This window comes from Natrix helvetica (assembly GCF_964273705.1).
Source record: "Natrix helvetica genome assembly, chromosome: 1".
Lineage (NCBI taxonomy): Eukaryota > Metazoa > Chordata > Lepidosauria > Squamata > Natricidae > Natrix > Natrix helvetica.
Window position 1 is genome coordinate 160,057,708 of NC_138548.1, and position 22,860 is coordinate 160,080,567.

At 37.1% G+C, this 22,860-nt stretch overlaps 1 protein-coding gene across 2 annotated transcripts in view; it reads right to left on the reverse strand.

Annotated features, from left to right (window-relative positions):
* LOC309382981 (sodium channel protein type 2 subunit alpha-like) overlaps positions 1–22,860 on the reverse strand; it is a 96,025-nt gene that overhangs the window by 57,706 nt on the left and 15,459 nt on the right. Inside the window, exons 2-12 of one of the 2 annotated variants that reach the window (XM_081934987.1) lie at positions 21,068–21,202; positions 19,480–19,797; positions 16,965–17,085; positions 15,860–15,947; positions 13,579–13,707; positions 12,903–12,994; positions 11,106–11,378; positions 9,005–9,068; positions 7,172–7,313; positions 6,698–6,904; positions 3,100–3,372 (exon numbers count right to left, since the gene is read on the reverse strand). In XM_081934987.1, coding sequence (XP_081791113.1) covers positions 3,100–3,372; positions 6,698–6,904; positions 7,172–7,313; positions 9,005–9,068; positions 11,106–11,378; positions 12,903–12,994; positions 13,579–13,707; positions 15,860–15,947; positions 16,965–17,085; positions 19,480–19,746 — 1,656 coding nt within the window. In that variant the 5' untranslated portion in view covers positions 19,747–19,797; positions 21,068–21,202. Of the gene's footprint in view, positions 1–3,099; positions 3,373–6,697; positions 6,905–7,171; positions 7,314–9,004; positions 9,069–11,105; positions 11,379–12,902; positions 12,995–13,180; positions 13,248–13,578; positions 13,708–15,859; positions 15,948–16,964; positions 17,086–19,479; positions 19,798–21,067; positions 21,203–22,860 lie in introns of those variants that run through there. The other variant, XM_081934988.1, reaches the window with a different exon arrangement.

Consider the following 22,860-nt stretch of genomic DNA (forward strand, 5'->3'; position numbering starts at 1 on the left):
CAAGATAAACTCATATATTTGGCTAAAGCTATACTATTGGCCAGAAAGTTATCCCATCCCAACTTTACATAATCATTTCAGATAAACTCTCTCTTAAAACAAAACTATCCATGTGTCTATGGAGTATCTAAAAGTCAAGGAAATAAAACAGAGTGCTTTGAACACTGATAAACAAAATTATTTTGCCAGACCAACCCAAACTTCATTATTTTCTTTGTTTATTTTCTTTGTAACTTTATTATTACCTTCCGTCTGGCTTCTTTCTTTCCCTTTCTAATGCCTCTCCTGAAGAGGCTGCCATGTATTTTTATACAAGTGCCCCACATTTTGAATGAGTATGCACTTATCTGTTCTGGTCTGGTTGAATCAGTGGCACATGCTTGATCAAATTGTTCCTTTTATAAGGATTAATAATAACACTTCTTTGAACAAACTACGTAGGTAGATCCGGCGCATTGTAATGCACTCTTTTATCTGATTCAAATCTAGCCAGGACTTATAAGATACAAAAACCTGTTTCTTGGAATGGAGTTATTAATAAAACAAATGACATAATCGGTGATAAAAAGGTTGAGCCATGAGCTTAAATCCAAATCCTGTTGCTGTACTTTAGATTTTAGGGCCAGTTTGGTATTGTGGTTAAGGCATCAAGCTAGAAACTGGGACACCATGAGTTCTAGTCTCCCCTTAGACACAAAGCCAAATTGGGTGATTTTGGGCTAATCACATCCTCTCAGCCCTAGAAAGCAGGCAAGGGGAAAAACCTCGGAAAAAAACCTTACCAAGAAAACTGCAGGAACTAGTCCAAAGAAGTCACCTGGGATCAAAAACTGACTTCAAGGAAGTAAATAAATAATTAATGTTTTTACATCTTTACATTCATACTGCATTTTGTTCTTAGGTTTGTAATTATTTTTCTTCTGCTCACCCAAAATCGAATTTAGTCTAAGATTGAAATAAAGTAATTTTCTAATCAAGATTTGCCTACTGAATTTTTACTGGCAATGTACCTCCCCTCCCCTTTCTTTTAAACTATAAAGTGGGACTGTGGTGGCGCAGTGGTTAGAATGCAGTATTGCAGGCTAACTCACTGCTCACTGCCAGCAGTTCGATCCTGACCAGCTCAAGGTTGACTCAGCCTTTCATCCTTTTGAGGACAGTAAAATGAAGACTCAGATTGTTGGGGGCAAGAGGCTCTAAACTACTTAGAGAGGGATATAAAGCACCATGAACCGGTATATAAATCTAACTGCTATTGCTATAAGCAAACAACTTGTATATTGTTGCTAAGATAATAGCATAGATGGGTTCATGTAGTTACTTGATTCAAGGGATACGTCATTGATTGTTAATTAGATTCATTTTTTGTGAGGCTTTTAATCCGGAGTCAGTTCTGTACCCTTACTATAAATAGTGTTAATTTTAACTGTTTTTTTTTCTTTTTACAGTATACTGTGGAGGACAAGGAAGAAGCCTCTCTGAGGAGTGTAGGAATCCCTAAACTCAAGCGTTCCCTAGGCAGCCTGTTTTTCCACAACAGCAACAAAGCAATCCTTGTGATCTCCTGGCTTAAAACACATCACTATGAGAAGGCCTCTGGATTTTGCCATTTGCTAAATAAAGTCAATAAACAGTATGCTGTCTAATTTGATTTTATTGTTTTTAATGATTGTAAGTAGTTTTAGGGTCTTTTTGAGCCAAAGAGAAAAAGATAAAGATTTCCTGTCAATTGTGTCTGATTATAGGGCATGGTGCTCATCTCCGTTTCTTAGCCGAGGGAGCCAGCGTTGTCTAAAGACAATTTCTGTGGTCATGTGGCCAGAATGACTCTATGCCAAAAGCACACGGAATGCTGTTACTTTCCCACCAAAGTGGTACCTGTTTATCTACTCACATTTTCATGCTTTCAAATTACCCACTCACAATTACATGCTTTCAAACTGCTAATGGGTAGAAGCTGGGGCAAGGAACAGGAGCTCACCCCGTTGCATGAAGCTCGGGTCTCGAACCCAGGCTCTCAGCTGACAAGTTCAGCATCTTTAACCGCTGAGTCATCCCACCCCTCTTTCTGAGCCAAAGAATGAGAAAGAAAAAAAAAACCCCAGATGGCATCAATATTTCTGTCTCTATCTCAATATCATCTCCATCTCTATCATCTATCTTGCCCTCTGTCTCTATCACCTCTATCTCTGTTTCTTTACTGAACAAATATATTTTCAATACAAGCTTTCCTCCTTATAGTGGGATACAAGTATATTAATAAAGAACAAGTAAAGAAAACTCTTGTGCTGCTATATTTTACCCTTAAGCAGAGGTGGTATTCAGCCAGTTTGGACCGGTTCGGCCAAACCAGTAGCGAAAATTGCGAGTGGGCCTGTCCACCCGTTCCGGATTTATGCCGTCCTATTTAGGCACGTTTTTGAGGCTGGGCGTATGCGCGGAGGGTGCACATGTGAGCAAAGGGCATGTGCAAAAGGCTGGGCACATGCACGGAAGGGATATGCATGAAGCAAGCAAGTGGGCGCACATGGGACGAACTGGTGGTAATAAAATGTGAAAACCACCATTGCCCACAAGTACAAATGCTTTCAGTTGTAACTGAATTTGCTTCTGTTGTTCAGGATAGCTATTGGTTGATATTATCCCCTATTCATAACCCTATAGTTTCCCTGGAATCTGGAAAGAAAAGAAACACTCTCTATAATAGACCCCTGCTAACAGAATAATTTGTGACTCCATAATATAGTTACCAAATTGGCAAAGTTGACATATATGGGGGAAAAACATATAAGACACACTCAGGGCTATGAATTTTAAAAAGATGAGACCAATTGTGATCCAAAATCAGCAGACTTGTTATCTTACTCTATAAAAGTCAATGGAAACCATAGCAAAGAACTCCAGCATTTATTAGGCACAGCCTGCCCTGGTCCCTGATCTTTACAAAAAAAGCCACTTTATTTTCCTAAAAATGGAAGTTATCAAGTTCTTCTAAAAGGAAATTCCATCGACGTGGGACTGATGTACCCCATTCTGATTTTCGGACCTGAAATATACATGAGAATCTACTGCATAGTTTAGATGAACACTGTAGCATACCTGGTGAGTTGAGGTTCTCTTTTCATAGGACAAGCGACTTCCCCTTCTGATGCTGTCTTCCGATTCGGACTTAGGATACTTCTCTGCCTCTTCCTTATCTTCTGCTTCCAAGAGCTCTTTCTGTTTCTTTTTTTTCCTTTTGTTCCTTCTGTCTTTGGCACTCTTTGAGCTTAATTTAGATGCCTCTGAAGAACTTTCCAAGAGCTCCCCCAATCCACCCACGCCGCTGAAATCTCTTGATGCTACTGATGCTGCTGCCACAGCTGCTGTTGTCTGTTGTGTTACAGGATCAGGTAATGGGTATTACTTGGATTACAACATTCATCATCCTTGTAGAGAATTCCATTATTATTCCAAAGATATAGAGTCACAAAGCAATTACATTAAATACCAACATCAATAATGGATGTCTTCTTTGGAATGAAATAGAAAGGGAATACACAAATGAAGGCAAATATACTGTATCCCAGGATAATATTGCAGGGTCCAATCTGGGTCGGTCACCAGGACCAGAGGTCTAGTCTTCCGAGCTTTCGGACTCGTGCTGGAGTCCATCTTCACAGAACTTCTATCTACCAGGATGTATACATAGACAGTACACTTTCTTTCTATGCGAGAAGTTCCCGGAGGATGGGCTCCAGCACAAGTCTGAAAGCTCGGAAGACTAAATCTCTGGTTCTGGTGACTGACCCAGATTGGATCTTGCAAAGGTAATACAGTTTTCTGCAAAGATGGGAGTATAGCAGTCCCTAATGTTTTTAAAAAGGTTGCTATTAAGGAAGTGGTTTTTTTTTTAAAAAAAATAGGACTGCTTTGCTCGAGGACCTAAGTTTTGATTAAAAATTTGAAAAAATAGGACCAGGGGAGACATGATAGCAGTGTTCCAATATCTCAGGGGCTGCCGCAAAGAAGAGGGAGTCAAGCTATCCTCTAAAGCACATGAGGGCAGGACAAGAAGCAATGGGTGGAAACTAATCAAGGAGAGAAGCAATTTAGAACTAAGGAGAGATTTCCTGACAGTTAGAACAATTAATCAGTGGAACAACTTGCCTTTAGAAGCTGTGGGTGCTTCATCACTGGAGATCTTTAGGAAAAGACTAGATAACCACTTTTCTGAAATGTTATAGGGCTTTCTGCTTGAGCAGGGGGTTGGACTAAAAGACCCCCAAAGTCTCTTCCAACTCTGAACGTTGTTCTATGTGCTACGATTGCAGTTGCCTTTATTTTGGCTGCTGTTTCACCCTGCCCTGTTTCCTTAGCTGTCAATCTAGTCTTCAATCATGGCCGCTATTATATAAATATACAATTTGTCATTTACTTCAGCATTAGCTACTAATTTGTAAATGCTCCAACATTGGAAGTTTTTAAGAAGATGCTGGATAGCCATTTGTCTGAAGTGGTGTAGGATTTCCTGCCAAAGCAGGAGGTTGGACTAGAAAACCTCCAAGGTCCCTTCCAACTCTGTTATTCTATTTCTAAGAAGGCAAAACCTGACTGGCAGAGGAGCTGCTTTGTGTGACGAGTTTGATCCTTTGCCTATCTAAAGAGGCAGAAAAGTCTCCGTGCTCAAAACCCTGGAGAGCTTGCTGTCAATAATGCTGAGCTAGATGGACTAATAGCTCTCTCTGCATAAATTAGCTTGTTCAGGGAGGCTGCTAACCCACAATCACCTCTAGAAACATCTGCATAGGTTTTTTTTTTTTGGTAATACAGCAGACAATCCCACCAGCTGTTCAAGAATCAGTTGCTGTCAAAGTTTGTACCTCTACTGCTTCCACTGTGTTTTGAAAGCTTCACAGATGCCAAGGTAAACTATTTTCACCTACTGCATTATTTTTACATTTTCTTGAATGCCAACACTGCGCTTCTATCAACTGCTTTCCACATCTCTGACACCAGGAGGTGAGAACAACCATTGTATACATAAACATGAACTTCAGTCATGTCGGGGATCTCAATCACATATGAAACTTGTCTCAGTAAAAAGCCCACTGTTACATTCCCTTAGCTATAGAGAGTACACAGAATACAATTCTTCCCCTATTCCCTACAAGAGCCATGTTGAGCTGTGTCATTAAGGACTTCAGACAAGGTAGAAGATGAAACTGTGTGTATTTGTTGTATTAACCTCCTGTCCAGTCCAGGATAGGCTCTCTCCAACCTCCACACATTTAGTTGGCAGGTGAGAAGAAAAGTACTCCAGGGGTGAAATTCAGCAGGTTATGACAGGTTCTGGAGAACCAGTAGCAGAAATTTTGAGTAGTTCGGAAAACCGGCAAATACCACTTTTGACTGGCCCCAGAGTGAGGTGGGAATGGAGATTTTGCAATATCCTTCTCCCAGGAGTGGGGAGGGAATGGAGATTTTGCAGTATCCTTCCCCTGCTACACCCACCAAGCCACGCCCACAGAACCAGTAGTTTAAAAAAAATGAATTTCACCACTGAAGTACTCCCTCCTGCATGAATGCGTTAGATCTCCACTTATGATTTGAAAGTCTGGTGACAGACTACACTGAGATCTGAACTCACAATCAAGCATATATGAATTCAGGATTCCTTTCATGATCTTGCTTGAGTGTGTGAAGCGAGAAAAATCAAGGTTGGGTTAAGTAGAACATGAAAACAGGGGAGAAATCCAAGGAAGTATTCCCACTTTTCACATTGTTCAAAATGATCATGCAAATGCCTAACTAGATGCCACAAAAATAGGACTTTTTATAAAAAAAATAAATGCTTGTGCTCTAACCAAACAATTTAATTGTTAGAATAGACTGCCTTGGGCATTACTTGGATAATCTTACACAAGCAATTCAGTAAGAATGGGAGACACTGTTTCAGTCTCAAGTGGGAAACCATAAAGAGGGTTCCAAATGGATGGAGGTATAGATTCAACAATGGACCAAGATGACCGCCACCCCCCCACCCCCCGCACTTGCATTCCCACACTCTCACTATCAATTTATTTTATTTTTATTTCACTTATTTAGAAATTTTATATTGCCACCTATGGCGACTCAAGGCGGCTTACAGGAATATAAAAACATCATATATAAAAAATAAAACTAATAGAAGAAAATAATCAAATGATCAATTAATAAAATAATATAATAGCCCCCCCACCCCACCCCAGCGACAACACATCACACAAGCCATTTCATGGGCTCCATCTCACTCTGGGTTGATACCTGGTCCCATCTTTCTCCAGCTTCGCGCAAGTATTGTTTAGCATGTTCCTGATAGCACACAACGGCAAAGGCATGAGAATGCAGAGATGAGGTATTATAACACTGGGATGGCCCTTCAGCCCTTTATGGATGGCAACAACACTCCTTATTGCTAATTACAGGATATTCTGATTTAAGCTGCTCAGAAGCTCTGGAATGAAAAGGTCCAGTATAAACAACTCCTATGACAAAGGAAGAGGGAGCATATGAAATCAGTTTGGCTCCATCTCTTCCAGGCTCTGGTAACTAGCAACATAATGTGCATCCTATTTATTATCTATGGGAACACACTTGGATAAAAATCTGCATTTAATACAGATCCCCCCCCACCTTTCAGCAATTTCAAAACAACATTTTCTAAAAGCAAGCTTACCTGAGCCTCTTCTTGCTGTTTTTTCAGCTGTTCCAGCATCTGCTGGAACTCTGCCTCTTTCTGCTCAGCTTCTTCCATGGTGGCTTGATTCTGCTCTTCATAAGCCATGGCAACAACAGCCAGGATCAAGTTGATCAGGTAGAAAGAACCCAAGAAAATCACCAGGACAAAAAAGATCATGTATGTTTTGCCAGCAGCACGTAGAGTCTGGGAAAGTGGGTTGAAGAAAGAAAGACAAACAAACAGAACAAGGACTCATCTACCTGATTTTAAAAATTCAGTTTTAGTTATTAAAAATCACTGGTATTTTACGATTACAATCATAAAACTACAATGGCATACCAAATAGGCGTAATAAGTAGCAATTCTTTGTTGCTAACGTAAAAGTTAGTTACATTAAAATAAATCAGCAGTAAAACTGGTGCTTTTGTTCCAACATCATACATATTAATCTTGCCTCATGATTGTTCTCACCAGTTGGTAAAGATTTTCCCAGAAGTCCTGAGTCATCAGCCGAAAGAGTGACAAGAAGGCCCAGCTGAAGGTGTCAAAGCTTGTGTAGCCGTAATTGGGGTTTCTACCAGCTTTTACACACATGTATCCTTCTGGGCATTGGCTATGAAAAGGAATTGCATTGAGTATTATTGTTATTTGCCCTTTAAAAATATTTTCAAAAATGACATTTTAATTCTAACCTGAACCATTTATTTTCTATTATGTTCCAGATTGTGACTGAATGTACAAAACTGGGTTCGGCTGCACTTTGCATCTCACTGAGATCAATGAACATTTTAGTCCTATATAACTAATACTCCGTTCATGCTGAGATAGCGAGAGAGCTGTTTGCCAGAAGATGCCATGACGCACAGATCCCACAGACTCCTGAGGATGGGCTCCAGCGTGAGTCCGAAAACTCGGAAGACTAAACCTCTGGTCCCAGTGACAGACCCAGATTGGATCGCAACATTATCCTGGGACACGTATATTTGCCTTCCTTTGACACACTTGATCCCTTGATCTGGATTGCTTTAATTTCCCTTCTCTACTCTTCCTTATTAGATCTTGTACGCAACTGCTTGAATTTCAACTTCCAGAGTTTTTAGCTAGTTAACTTTTGATGGAGGATCAACAGCTCATTAATTTCAAAGACACCTGTCCTAATGTATATATTACAAAAAGAGATTTTGCATTATACATGTTTTGTATGCAATGGCATCTGATCTAGTGGTCAATGTCTCTAATATTGGACCAGGGCATTTGCTTGATCTGAAAAATACTTAATCTTAATTTCAAAGCTATCTGAAATTAGTCTTTACCTGGTGATAAAAAGATTATAGCAAAAATAATAATAAGTATTGTTAGCCTTTACAAAACTAGAATTCCTGGTCATTTTTATTTTTCACAAATAACTACATATTTTCTGCTCCTATTTTAAACAACTCTGGCAGACCAACTGCTTGATAAATAATTTGGCAATCTTTCTAGTGAAATTTTGATATGCTCACATTTTTTTAAAAATTTTAAAATACATTTCAAAAATTGATTACCAAAGTGCTTTGCAAACATTTTGGTTTAAATAATTTTGTATTATTTAAACCAAACATTTGGAATATTTAAGCCAAATATTTTTGTTAAATAATAGATAAGAGCGGGCACTTATATTTGAATAAATCCATTACCAGTGCATAACTAGGAGTCTGCTAATTTGTGCTAGCATTATCTTGTTAGGTAATTACATTACATTAGGATGATCATTCTAATATCCACAATCATCTCTTATGCTCATAAGACTTCCTACTTCTCACAGAGTAACTCCTACAGATCCTGGATCATGTGAGGTTAACTGTTTCCTAACTACTGTATTTTTCGGAGTAGGTCGCACCCTTTTCCCTCAAAAAAGAGGCTGAAAATCTGGGTGCGTCTTATACACTGAGTGCAGCATTTTTTTGCCTTCTGAAACCACGCCCCTTCACCAAAATGGTCATGCATAGCTTGTAGGAGGCTTTCAGAGAGCTCCTGGGGGCTGGGGAGGGCAGAAATGAGCAAAAACGGGCCGTTTTTTGCTCGCTTTTGCCCCCCACCACCACTTCGAACACTCTACAAGCCTCCTAAGGGCTATTCGTGCCCCTTTTTTGAAAAAAAAACACGGGGCCATTTTCGCAAAACATGGGCCATTTTTGGGAGGTTTGCAGAGTGCAAAAACTTTTTTTAAAATTTGCCACTTCAAAACCTTGGTGTGTCTTATACTCTGAAAAATGTGGTACATTACAATAGTATGGAATATAGTGGGTTATTAAATATTCTTACCCAGCATCTGAGCCATTACCACAAAGAAGTGCATCTCGCTGTCCTTCCAAAACATAAAAATGACCTGATTGAGAAAAGAAAAAACAATTACGGTACTATAGATCCATAAGCATCAAAAGTATCAACTAAAAATGCTACCATTAATTATAAATGTGTGATGAAGAAAACTCTCTTTTATGGAAGTTATGGATTATTGCTCAAAATGCTATTTTTTTCCTATCATTTTTATTATTGTTTTACTGAATTATTTTGTAAGCCTCTTGGGAGTTTTGTTTGAATTAAGCAGCCAATAAATTAGAACAAACAAAATATATCAGTGCAAAACTTTATTTGATTTTAAAAGTAAACAAGGGTTTCTCTTTCATACGTTTAGATGGTCATTATTAGACACACTCTACTAATTGATTCAAGTATATAAATTTATATCATTGTATGTATAAAGAAATCTTAAATTACAATCCCATGCCCAATTTTTAGGAGTTAGCCTTACTGAATTCAGTAGAGTATATGAGAAAGGTGAATACCAAAGGTGCTTTTTTCCAAAAAGCAACTGAATTTGATTTTTTTGCTTTGAAAACATTTTACTTCTTATCTAAAAGGCTTCTTCAGTTTTAAATGACTGGAGGAAAATGGAAGGATTTATACACTTTGCAGCTCATCTGGTTGTTAGTTCTCTGAGAGTACTGTGATCATTTGGGGTTTATCATTTATCATTTGGAGATTAATCAGAGTGCAAATGGTGGTGGAGCCTTCTTGGGACTGCTGAAAGGACTTCTATGTAAACAGAAGAGAGGTCGGTTGAGAGAGGACTGTTCAATCTTGATGTACATGGCCTCTTTAATCCCTTCTTCAAACCAGTGGTCCTCTCTCTATCCAGAATGTGGGCTTCACTGTCTATAAAAAAGTGACCTTTGTCTTTCAAATACAGATGGACTGTTGAATCTTGTCCTGATGGGTTTGTTCTCCTGTGTTGTGCCGTGCATTTGTGAAGTGGTTGTTTTGTTTCCCCAACGTTCCGGTCTGTACATGTCTCACTGCATTGGACTATATATACTACATTGCTCAGTTTGTGTCTGAGTATTTTGTCCTGGGGATGGACAAGCTTCTGCCTTAATGTATTCCTGGGTTTAAGGTGGGCACATATGTTGTGTTGGTTCAAAATCTTCCCAGGTTTTTAGATATTCCTGCAATGTATGAAATGCTAATGTAGCTCTATTTGTTGTTTTTTTCTTTTGTTATGAACAAGCTCTGCTGGATCTTTTTGAGGAGAATTTTCAACCAAGTGGGTTCAATGACTTTCAGAGAGCTGACAAATAATGCCCAGAGTACTAATGATCAGATGACTGCAAAGAATATAATATAATAATAATAATATAATCCATTCCCTTCCAGACAGTTAGAACTGCAGAAGCTACTTGGATGAAAAGTGAAATATTTTCACAGACAAACAAACACACACACACACACACACACACACACAAGAAAGTCCAGTTGCCTTTTGGAAAAAACATTTCTGGGACAACCATGACCTGAATGATTGAGAATCTCCATAGACAAGAAGGATAAATGCTTCTTCCAATGACAATTGATGCCCTTTAAATGTGTGTATTAAAGTAAACACACACAAAATGAACATTTAGTTTTATTAATAGGAGGGAGTTCAATGAGATATACACCTGGATAAATAATCAGAGTTCTATACCAATTACGATTACATCCCTAATTTATTATTTTAGCTTTTTAGAGATCATTTAATTAAATCCATAAAAGTTAAGCATTTATCTTTTAAATCCATGTTAAACTCCTAGGTGTCTACAAACAGTCAAAGAGGAGACAAATAACATGATACAATTTCACCATTATCACTTCATTGTGATTTTTATTCACAACAGAACATTAAGAGTTTTTAAAATACAAGTTTTATTTGCATGAAATTATGTCAAATGATGTCAGTATGCTAAGGTCAATGGAAAAGAAAGGAGATGGCTTTTAACAATTAGTTAAAAATCAATTAGTAGAAGAATCCCTGCTGGACACAACCAATAATAAACATGGTTATATATTTTTCCTCTATATACCAATTATATTAAAGCATCCTTACTTTCATCCTCAATGTACTCCTCCCAGTTAAAAGTGGTCACTGTCATATTTACAAAGGTATCATTGTCTCCCTCTGTGCTATTGAAGTGGGAAGTGATGTTTCCTTCGAAAGTAGAATTGTCCGGTGGCCAAAGCAGGCATTTATGCCTCAGGTTCCCCATGAAAAGTTGGAGCCCTATTAGTGCAAATACACTCAGACAAAACACGGTCAGGATCATGACATCTGAGAGCTTCTTCACAGATTGAATGAGGGCCCCTACAATTGTCTTCAGGCCTGCAGGGACCAAAAATGCTGATCAGAGTGTGTCAAAAGTTCTTCCATTCTATTTACGATGCCATGCAGCCACAGCCATGTCCCATTTGTGAAACAGTGAAGCTTTATGAACAGCGTTAGCACTTGTGAAAATGTATGAAGAAAAACCTTCTATAATAGGGGTCTCCAACTTTGACAACTTGAAGACTTGTCGACTTCAACTTCCAGAATTCCTCCGCCAGCTTTGCAAAGAGTTGAAGTCGACAAGTCTTAAAGCTGCCAAGCTTGGAGATCCCTGTTCTATAAGGTATACAAGATGAGGTGGACTGCTTCCCTTTTTTGTTTAAATATGGCATATTCATTTAAGGCAATCCATTTTTAAAATTATTCTTCAAAAAAGTGAAAGCAGAGAGGTGAGATCCTAGGTGATGACTATCTTGACATTTAATTAATAGCCTCTTCTTGGTCTTTTGGCTAAGGTCAGGCATAATACACAGGTAAAACTCGAAAAATTAGAATATTGTGCAAAAGTTCATTTATTTCAGTAATACAACTTAAAAGGTGAAACTAATATATGAGCCGTGATTTGTCATAATTGTGTATACAATCCTTATTTTATTGATTCCATGTAATATTCTAATTTTCTGAGATGGTGGATTTGGGGTTTTCATGAACTGTATGCCATAATCATCACAATTATGACAAATCACGGCTTGAACTATCTTGCTTTGCATGTAATGAGTCTTATCTCATATATTAGTTTTACCTTTTAAGTTGCATTACTGAAATAAATGAACTTTTGCACAATATTCTAATTTTTCGAGTTTCACCTGTATTCAATGTCTCTATCATTTCACCTGTATTTCACCTGTCTCTATCATTTATTTTTATTTTTAAAATTATCCCACCCCTTTTTTTTTTTTAAGTTTCTTCAGTTCATTCATATGTCTTGACATATTGGGATAGAAATTCCTGGAATTTCCGGGCCAGCATGCTGGCTAAAAATTCTGGGAACTGAATACCCGATGTATGTCAAAATCTTACTTCAATCTTTAATTTTGAAAGACTTCTGTAACATCTTATGGTCATTCAAATCGGAACATGCAGTAGGATCCTGTCCTTTTATGTTCTCTCAGGAATAAATCTCACCATGTTTTTCGGAAAGTCTTCTAAATGTGTTTAAGATGACACATTTAAACAATATGTAAAAAAATATGGCAATACAAGAGCCATATATTAATAAAGCTTTCTGTTGTGCAAAAAAAAAAAACTCATCTATAAATGCAGCAGCATCAACATAAAGCAAACCCAGAACCAAAATAAAACATGTAAGCTGTGCATTTTGTAGGTGTCACATGCAATTGTTTTTAAAACTCAAAGGCTGACATTGCAAATCAAAATAAATGTTACATTTGAAAAGGCAAAGATCTTCCGATTCCTGCCTTTTAGTAACATTAGCAGCTATCAGCAAGACTTATCTGCAAAAAAAGTGGGTGATTTCCATGAAACTAAGAAGTCAGCCTCTGGTTTTAACCTAGCTCTCACCTGGAATGACTGATATTGTTTTCAATGCCCGGAGAACTCTGAATGTTCTCAACGCTGAGACATTGCCCAGGTCCACAAACTCTGTCACATATCTGTAATAGGGAGTTCACATACAAACACAATGACAACACACAAAAAACAGCTGGAAATACCAGGGGCCTGAACCTTCGTCAAGCCACTCCTTACCTGGAATTACAGAAATAGTTTTCAAAGCTCTCAATACTCTGAAAGTTCGAAGAGCTGAAACATTGCCTAGGTTTACAAATTCTGTTACATACCTGTAGAATTAAACCACAGTTATTCAAAGTTGAGGCAGAGCTTAGGCTAATTACTTGGTGATTTTTCATGAAGGCCATTTAGATAATTTGTCCTTTTGCAGCACCCATCAATAAAATTCCCCTATTTAATTACCTTCAGCCTTTAGTCATGCTGGCTGGAAACTATGGGTGTTGACATCCTAACTCATCCTATTAAATATTTAATTAGCATTTCTAAAATGTAAAGAAACGATTACAATATTAGGTAAGCATTTGCATTTTTACTGAAATGCAAACTTCACTATTGGCAGAATGTTGTTTATTCCAGGGAATATATGCCTCTTGATGAGATACACTCTTGCACCAATTTCAAGTCCATTATAAAGTTTTTTAAAAAATAAGTATAGTACAGTACTTACGCCATCAAAATGACACTGAAGTCAAGCCAATTCCAGGGATCTCGAAGGAAAGTAAATCCTTCTAAACAAAAGCCCCTTGCAAGGATTTTTACAAGTGATTCAAAGGTATAAATTCCAGTGAATGTGTACCTGGAAGCAGGCAGATGAAAATTGAAAAATGTTGAATTCCATACTCTCCTTAATTTTCCCACAGATGTAATACTTAGGAAAAAATACAACTTTAAAATAAATTAATATAATATAATAAATGTAATGTAATGTAATGTAATGTAATGTAATATAATATAATATAATATAATATAATATAATAATTTTCCCCAAATGTTCAATAGTATAACTTCCTAGTGAGATCAGATGAAGATAACATACCCTATTAATATATTTTTGTATTTTATTTTGACCTAGCAACAATAATTTAAGATACATTGGATGGCTGTTTCCATGATCCACTGACATCACAGCTAAAGTTGTGTTGACAAATACATAAGTCAGCCTCTCCGTATATATTATAGTAGAAAGTTGAATATGTAAATACATTATAAGTTTCACTTCTTGTTTCTAAAAAAAAGTTTTTAAAAATCCAGTTTCCCTTTAGGAGTGAACCTGCCTTACATAAGCAAGCAAACATTTTTCATGTATCAGAAAATCAACTGTCTTGCTATTCCTATATAAATAGCTCATTCTCTGAATGTCCATTTTTACGAACAACACCCACATCCAAGAGCTGGTGCCTGGGCAGTGGGGGAACCTCAGATTTGCATAAATAATTTATTTATGAAACATATGTGCTTTCCACCCCAGTCAAAAACAACTGTCAGCGACTCACAATATAAAACAATCCTACATAAAAATTAAAAATACAATACTGCAAAAATAGAAATAGGATACAAGATCCAAGAAGAATCAACTTAGGGGAAGATTATCTGAAAAAAGCTCTCTTTACAAACACAGAGAGAGGAAAATCAACCCAGAGAGAGCCAGACTGACTTTTACATGGGCAGAAAAGCAATGGCTTCAGCCCTGGAACTTTCCAGAAGCATGGGATTTGGTATAGTTTTGCTTTTGTTTCTTTTTCGGGGTGGAAAGAAATAATGAACTTTAAAATAGTGAATGTTTGATTGTGGCACTTTCAGGAGACTACAAAAAGGGGCTGAAATAAAGGACCTTAAAAAAGGGGTATACTGTAGTAAGTTGGCCGAAGTTCTGAAGAAAGTATGAGTCATTTTGGGGACCTTTGCTACAAGATCCATTGTAACTAATTCATTTTTTTTTCCTTTTTCCACTACAACCTCCTTTCCTCTTCTCTCCTTAAGCAGGTTTTTGAATATGCGCAGCAATGCATACATTCTGCTGAATAGGCAGGGATTGTGAGCACAAAAGGAGAAGCGTGATTACTCAGCTTTTAAAAAAGATGGGCCACAATGAGCATTAAGGCATCATTTGAATGGCCCTGAAGTAGTAGTATAAATGAGGTGGGCCGAACAAAAATGAATGGTTAACTACTACAAAGGAGAGGATGGCCAAAGGAAAGGAAAATCGAATACAGTAAAAAAAGAATGCAGTCAAGCTGTAAGGGAAGGAGGTTATCACTGCCATGACCTCAGCAACTTTAATCATAAAAGGGGCAGGTTTGTGGAAACTAATGCTGGTCTGAGGATCTAACTAGGATTGATGTTATTCATGGAATTAACAAGCCACTATATGGCCTCTTAAAAATAATTTGCAGGCCCAAGTTATGGAAATAGTTTTTTTAAAAAAAAGCTGATTTGTTGGATAGCCACTTGGGACAGTAAATCTATTTGCTGTATTTTTTTAACTCCAAAGTAAGAGCAAATGTGTATATGGGAATGCACCGCAACTGTAGCTGGAATGAAAGTGTTGAAGTCATATCAGGCATTCATTCCATGATTCTTGTTCTGCTCTGTAGACCCTTAGTATGGTTTCTAATTGTCTGAAGGTCAGCCTGTCTATGAGTGTCTAGGCTTACCTTCAATCACTAGATGCATGTTTTTTGAGGAAACCAAAGTCTGCCATTTGGAGTTTCAAGGAAGAATATAAATCCAAAGTCACACATTTATCACTTTATTGATAAACTAATCATAATTAAATATAATTATATTGAACTATAAATATAAAATTAGATTTAAAAAGTCAAAGTGCTATTGCTATAACTTCATTTACAAGCCAATTTAGAGTAAAGGAGGCTGCTCATTGAAATCTGCAATTGAAAATACATAAAAACAAAGACAGCTTATATAGATTTTAAAAGAGTTTGACTTACTCTACATTCTTCGTCCATTCTGGAGGATTACTCATGGTCATAAATACACAGTTGGTCAAAATAGTGCACATAATAAGCATGCTGAACAATGTAAAACTCAAGTTAAGGAATGATGGGGCTTTCATTATTATTTGTTTATTATTACTATTTATTATTATAAGCCATCCTTATTTTCTCTGAAACAAAGTGAATCCCGCAAAGACATTGCAACTGCAAAAATAGATGAAAACATGGCATATGCTTTGTATTAAGAGAACTATCATAGGCAGATTGTCACAGACCATGCGGCTACATATCAGCCAATAATAGCAAGGAGTCTCTATATGCCAGCACAATCTGCTGCCCGTAACTGAGTATTTTCCTTATACTAGAGAATTGGATTATATGAACCAGCCATATATTTGTTGCGCTGATATCTCAGTAGCATTTGTGATATTTTATTCAACAAGCCTCTACTACAATCTAAACGATGTCAATTTAGCATCAAATTGCCGAGGCCATAATGTCACTGAGTTATATTTTTTTCTAATTACAACTTCAGCACTTGATTTAACTTTCTGAATAAAAGTTATTCCCATAACTAATTATTCTTTATACAGCCAAGATAATAGATACCCATTAAACAAGAAGAATCCAAATGCTGATTTCCCCCCTTCTCATTCCCCTCAAAACATTCATCCTTCTTCATCCCCCCCACCCCAATTTCCCTTTTGTGACTATGTTATGCTCCTTATGCCACCTGGGGCAGATGATACATTTCATGTCTCCTGAGATACGTAATTATTCCAACAGTATTCTTTCCTTTTAATGACATGAACAAACATAGAATGCATTAGTACAATTAATGGAAAAAATATTATGGTACTACTAAGCATTTAAGCAATGCCAAAGATTTAGATTTGTAATCTAAATATTATGAGAGAGAGAGAAAAATATTTGACCAGGAGCTTTAATCCAGTTTATTCTAAACTACTGTTCAAAACATGCCTTTATCATCAAAAGACATTTATTTCTGACCTTAGGGGTAAAGATAGTAATTATTTTTCAAAATAATATTGGAAAAAACAATTGAACTTTCATTTGTGACATTCAGCTGGAAAAGGATATGAATGTACCAAAATTTTAATAGCAATTTTTCTGAGAGGATTGAAAGGGGTTAAAATGTACAAGGCAGATGTGGCACTGAATCGGAAAATTGCCTTCCCTCTATTCAACACAATGAAGGTCTGTGGAAAAAAACACACACAAAGAATAGCTCAGAATATTCTCATGAAGAATACATAAATGGCGGGCTTCCTAATTCTTGATACCGTTTCGATTTTGAAGAAAATGTAGCACTTTATATTTAGCACCCAGATTCAAATAAGGTAAATTAAAGGTGTTGGGTTTTTGTTGTTCTTATCACAATACCTATGATTATTATCACTGCTAACTTTATGGTCCATTTGAGTGTAGCACATTTTCTTACACTGAAAAACAAATTAATTGTTTAGAGGACAACGTACAAATTTTTAACACATAAATAAAAATGATCAGAATCATATAAAGTCCATATTTTTTTCATCAGCGCAGCAACTTTAATGAATTCAGAAGCATAGGTAAATATTCTCATATTCAGTAAATAATCTCTTTTTTATTATTGTGTATGAGTAAGAAAATCTATGAAGTGGAACAGGCTTGCCCAATGCATCATTGTCCAGATGCTGACTAGAAATTCTGGTCATTGCAGATCTGGAGAGTACCAGATTGGAGAGGTTTGACCCGAAACATGGTGCAACGCACAAGGAAAACTGTGCGGTTTGTAACTCGCAACTACAAACTTGTAAAGTGACACATAATTGTATCTCTGTAAGAAAAATAGGCTAGGGTGGTATAAGAATGTCCATTCAAATGTCATACCCACCAACTTCCAGAGGCTGACTCAGAATGGCTATCGTTGTGGGAGGAGGCTGAGTCACTGGGAACTCTGCACAGTAGTAGACTCTACAGCTGGGAAGTAATGTACTCTCTCAGCTAAGGAATATCTACCAAGAACCATGGGTAATGATATTTCTTAGTATTAACTTTAAAGGGAATTCCATCTTGGACCAAACAGCTAAATATCTACTGTATTATGGTACATTTCATGGCTGGAGGAACAGCAACTCCAATGAACTTGTGAACTTGTGATGGGCAACCTTCACCTGCTGCAGGAACTTATTGAGACTGCACTTACTCTGACTAGTTCCGTCCTTCAAAATAACTTGCTTTCCCCCTGTCTTGCTGTTGAAGCAACTTTATCATAGAACCTTCTTGTCACACTGTTCCACAACTCCCACACTAGTATCAGTTAAGGTATAGAAATGAGTTTAGCTATTACGAACAAAACAGATCTAGTGTATATAAGCAGAGAGCAAACCCACTCCCTTCTAGCACTGATGAAGTGATCTAGTTGGGTAATGAAACAACTTCAAGAAAACAACAAAGCTCAGAGACATCAAAATCTCACAGATCTGGTTTATGTTTGAATTCTCTGTCTCTTCTCTTTCAAGTTTGATTCCCATTCTCTAGCTTTTCTCTTCATTTCTTTCTTTCAGATTCTGTTTCTCTGTAGGATATGAATTCTGGCAATAAGAAGTAGAGATATTCAGTTTTATCAGCGGCAGGTCTGGGACAGGTCTGTTCACTCTATGGGTCCAACTTAAAATCAATGAGTTTTATTACACTGGGAGTCTGTATTCTTAGCTGAGAATAACCCTATAGTTATTGCCATCTCCTTTTGTTTTTTGTTTTTTTAAAGAAAATATTTTATTATTGCAAAAGGAACTGTGTAAAAGTAGATCAAGAACAGATAAGCAAGATGCTATAGTGTAATTAAATATATATGTATTACAGGTAGTCCTCAAATTACAACCCAACATTTATGTTGCTAAGTGAGAAATTTGTTAAGTGAGTTTTGCCCCATCTTACACCTTTTCTTGCCAAATTTGCTAAGTGAATCACTGCAGTTGTTAAATTAGTAACATGGTTAAGTGAATCTGGTTTCCTCACTGACTTTGCTGGACAGGAGGTCGCAAAATGGAATCACATGACCCTGGGACACCGCAACTGTCATAAATGTGAGTCAGCTGACAAGCATCCGAATGTAAATCACATGGCCATGGGGATGCTGCAATGATGATAAGTGTGAAAAATGGTCATAAGTCACTTTTTTTCAGTGCTGTCGTAACTACAAACTGTTGTAAGTCAAGGACTACCTGTATATAAAAAGTGTCCTATGGTATACTACTTTCTTTCATCCTCCCCAACCATTAACTTCTACTTAGATAATTGTACTTTGCTTTAAATTTTTATAGTTGTTGATATTTATTTAATTCATTTTTGTAGTGATTTTTAATCCAGATCTCTCTTTTCTTTTTTTTCCAGCCCTAGGGCCAGTTCTGCATAAATATAAAATGGGAAGCCCACGATAGTGCCCATAGAGCTATGCTGCAAATATTTTTCACATTTTTTTTTCTGAGTGCGAACTGAGAAAGACAAGCTTAAGTTAATACACGCTGAGAACATCCAGTGTTCCCCAAACCTTTGCAAAATCCAGCAAATGTTATTAAAAAATCCAGCCAATCTGAATTAAAACTCACTTTTTTATTGCTATAGTAGGGGTCCAGGTCCTCCAATGGTTCGGACCCCATTCCAGGAGGAATATCGCCATATATAAAGGGAAGTGTTTTTCCTGCTTCCAAGTCACTATTTGGTTTTGGCCCACTCTCGTTATCGTTATCCGTATGTTCTTGTTTGGGCCTTTTCGCTTTCTCTTCTGTGCACCGTTTTTCAATAGCTGCAAGAGATTCTCTAGTAAAAAAGCGGAAACTGTCAGGTCCTGGTGGTACCAGCAGTGTCTGTGCCATTTTTTCATCCTGCACATTGAAATAACTTTTAGCCTATTGCATAAGAATGACCTGCAAAAAACCAAGGTGAAATAAAAAATGATTAGAGAAATAGGCAGTGTTAATATAACGCACATATGTAATATATATATATATATATATATATAAATAATCAAACACAGATACCTGCACACATATACACACAAGCCCTTTGGATTTCTCATCCCAGTAGCACTATTAATCAAACCTGCCTCTGCTTAGCTTCTGAGCCAAGACCAGATCAGCCATATGCTGTTACTTGCTGAGGGACATACATGGATGGATGGATGTGTGTCTTTATCCTATGGAACAAGCTTTATGACTTAAGGTAGTTATTATCCCTAAAATAATGTTGGAAGAGAATAAATTGCCTAAGAGTCTGTAGAGCTTCTCCGTCATACAGGTCATGGTTATCCCAAAGGTGCTTTTTCAGGAGGAAACTGAACTTTCTTTTGTTTTTTCTTTTGAAGACGTTTCGCTTCTCATCCAAGAAGCTTCTTCAGCTCTGACAGGATAGTGGGGAATGGAAGGATTTATATTCCTTGCAGACAGATGGTCATTTGCATCCTTTTAGAGAGTCGCTGAAGCACTTGGGGATTTATGTGTGTCCTCAGGGTCACCTGAATAGTGCTCCTGGTTCCTGTAGTTTGCAATTTGTTCCCTCTGGAAATCCATTCCTAGTCCCACATCATTCATGTCTTGGGACTAGATCAAATTCTATTCTAGAGCCTTCTAGAGTACATATTTTCCAGAGTTACCCGTATCAATGAACAAGTCCCATAGGGTTGACAAAAGACAAGCAGCGTCTTAAATCTCTGCATGTATCTAATGCTAACTGCTATTTAACTTTTTGAAAAGATTGCAAAGCATAAGAAGTCATGACTTCATGAAACAATCCTCTAGCCCTGAACACTTCCTCATTCTAAGTGCTGATGGCTTGAGACTTATTGACTGATGACAGGGCAGAACAGACATTATGATTAGGTATTAGCCCTTGCTCTTTCTTCTTCCGGCCACCCTAATTGAGTAGTTTAGAAAGAGCACGGCTAGAAAGAAATAAAATACCCTGCATCTGTGATGAAGATGTGGGGGGAAAGGGCTGGCAACCATTAACAGTGGGAAGAACCAATTAGCTGAAAGGCAATTTGAGATTTAAACCAGCTCAAGGTATCAGCCATTCTAAGTAGGGAAGGGGAGCAAGAAATCTAACACCAACGGCTTATGTGGATATCAGAATGGGGAAGTTTGGAACAACTGCCAAGACAAAAATGAAACATTTAGACGTAAACATTTTACGTTCTACCTTTTTGATTTCTGAAACTGTGCCACAGAATTTCATGTAAATTCTTAGGGTGGAATATGCAGCAGCTCTGAACTACAAAATCCTTCTTTCTTCCAGAGGGAAAATGAATTCATGGAGTCCCATCTTTAGCAGCGGCTGAAACAGAACACTTTGCCAGTCAGTGGATTCTTTTTTTAAAAAAATAGCTTTTCAATTAATAACAAAAAACAGAAAGAAAAAGAGCAAAACACATAATAATGATGGAGGTACATAAGCTGTCAAAGAGAAGAGGCAAAAAAACACATAAAAAGGTATACTTGTGGGTTGTTTTCCTTTTAGCTTGCTCTTTGTGATGGGGCTATTTTGAGCAGCATTTGATTCAGAGGAAAATTAACCATTATTCATTTTTCTAATCTTTTAAAGAACTACTATCAGTTTATGTTTCACCTATCTTTTTTGGTTGAAGATTTAAAAATTGAAAAATGTAATGCAATAATTTGTTGAAAGCGGGTGTAGGGAAGGGAAGGGATTCCTACTATATATGGAAAGATGGAGAAGAAATCCTCAGCAAATACCAGTTATTTAGACATTTTGATAAGAAACCTCAAACAGCAGTTTTGAAAAATCTGACATAAATAATGATTTGCGGTCAAAATCAGTATGTAAACTTTGAACCCTCCAAACTTTTACTGTTCCTGTTAATGTTCACCTCCTTTCGTGCTTGTTTCATGGTCCAACATTTTTACAGCTTTCATAGTCTGTTTTTCTTTTATTCTTGCCTTACTTTATAGAATTTCCTGTCTGCTTGTTTTTCCCTAAATGCTGGCAATTCAAATAATTTTCTCCCAGCATTAAAAAAAAAAAAAAGTCAGCTAGAAGATTTTACCTCCTTCCGAGAATTTCTGATTTACCGTCACCATTCTGTGAAGTGCCTCATGCTATAAATAGTGTAGTAATTTTATAGCAAATTGGAACAGGCATGTACAATACCTTAAAGAACATCTATTCTCATAATCAATATTCAGAGATGCATTATATTTAAGACGGAGAAAACTTTCAGATAAAGAAAAAAATCACATTTAACAAGTCCCAGTATTCCATTTAAATAACAGTATTCATCTTTGCACTGAAAACTGCAATATTTAATCTAGCGATAGATGTGATTTCACTTCTTTTCAGCCTTTTTTTATTATTTGTCCTGTTCTTGAATGAAAAGCATATATATTTAGACTGTTATACTTTGGGAGGCGAGAATTTTATTTGTACATGAAAAGCATGATAATTAATCTATTGGAACTATAGGCTTCTATTATAACAAGACAATGCAAGCTCTTTCTAGAAAGGGGCTGAGGAAAAATAATCCCTGTAATTCAAGTTCTAGCAAGGAGAGAAGCAACTTAGAACTGAGGAGAAATTTCCTGACAGTTAGAACAATTAATCAGTGGAACAGCTTGCCTCCAGAAGTTGTGAATGCCCCAACACTAGGAGTCTTTAAGAAGATGTTGGATAGCTATTTGTCTGAAACGGTATAGGGTTTCCTGCCTAGGCAGGGGGTTGGACTAGAAGACCTCCAAGGTCCCTTCCAACTCTACTATTGTATTGTATAACTTGAATTTATGTATTTATGTCCTGCCTTTATTGTTTTACAAATAATTCAAGACAGCAAATATATCTCACACACCTCCTATTTTAATAGTAGCCCTGTGATATGAGTTAAGTTGAGAGTGACTGACCAAGGTCACCCAGCGGGCCTTCATAATAACTAAGGTGGGACTAGAACTCTCTAACATTTTATGATACTAAGGAGTCCAGGC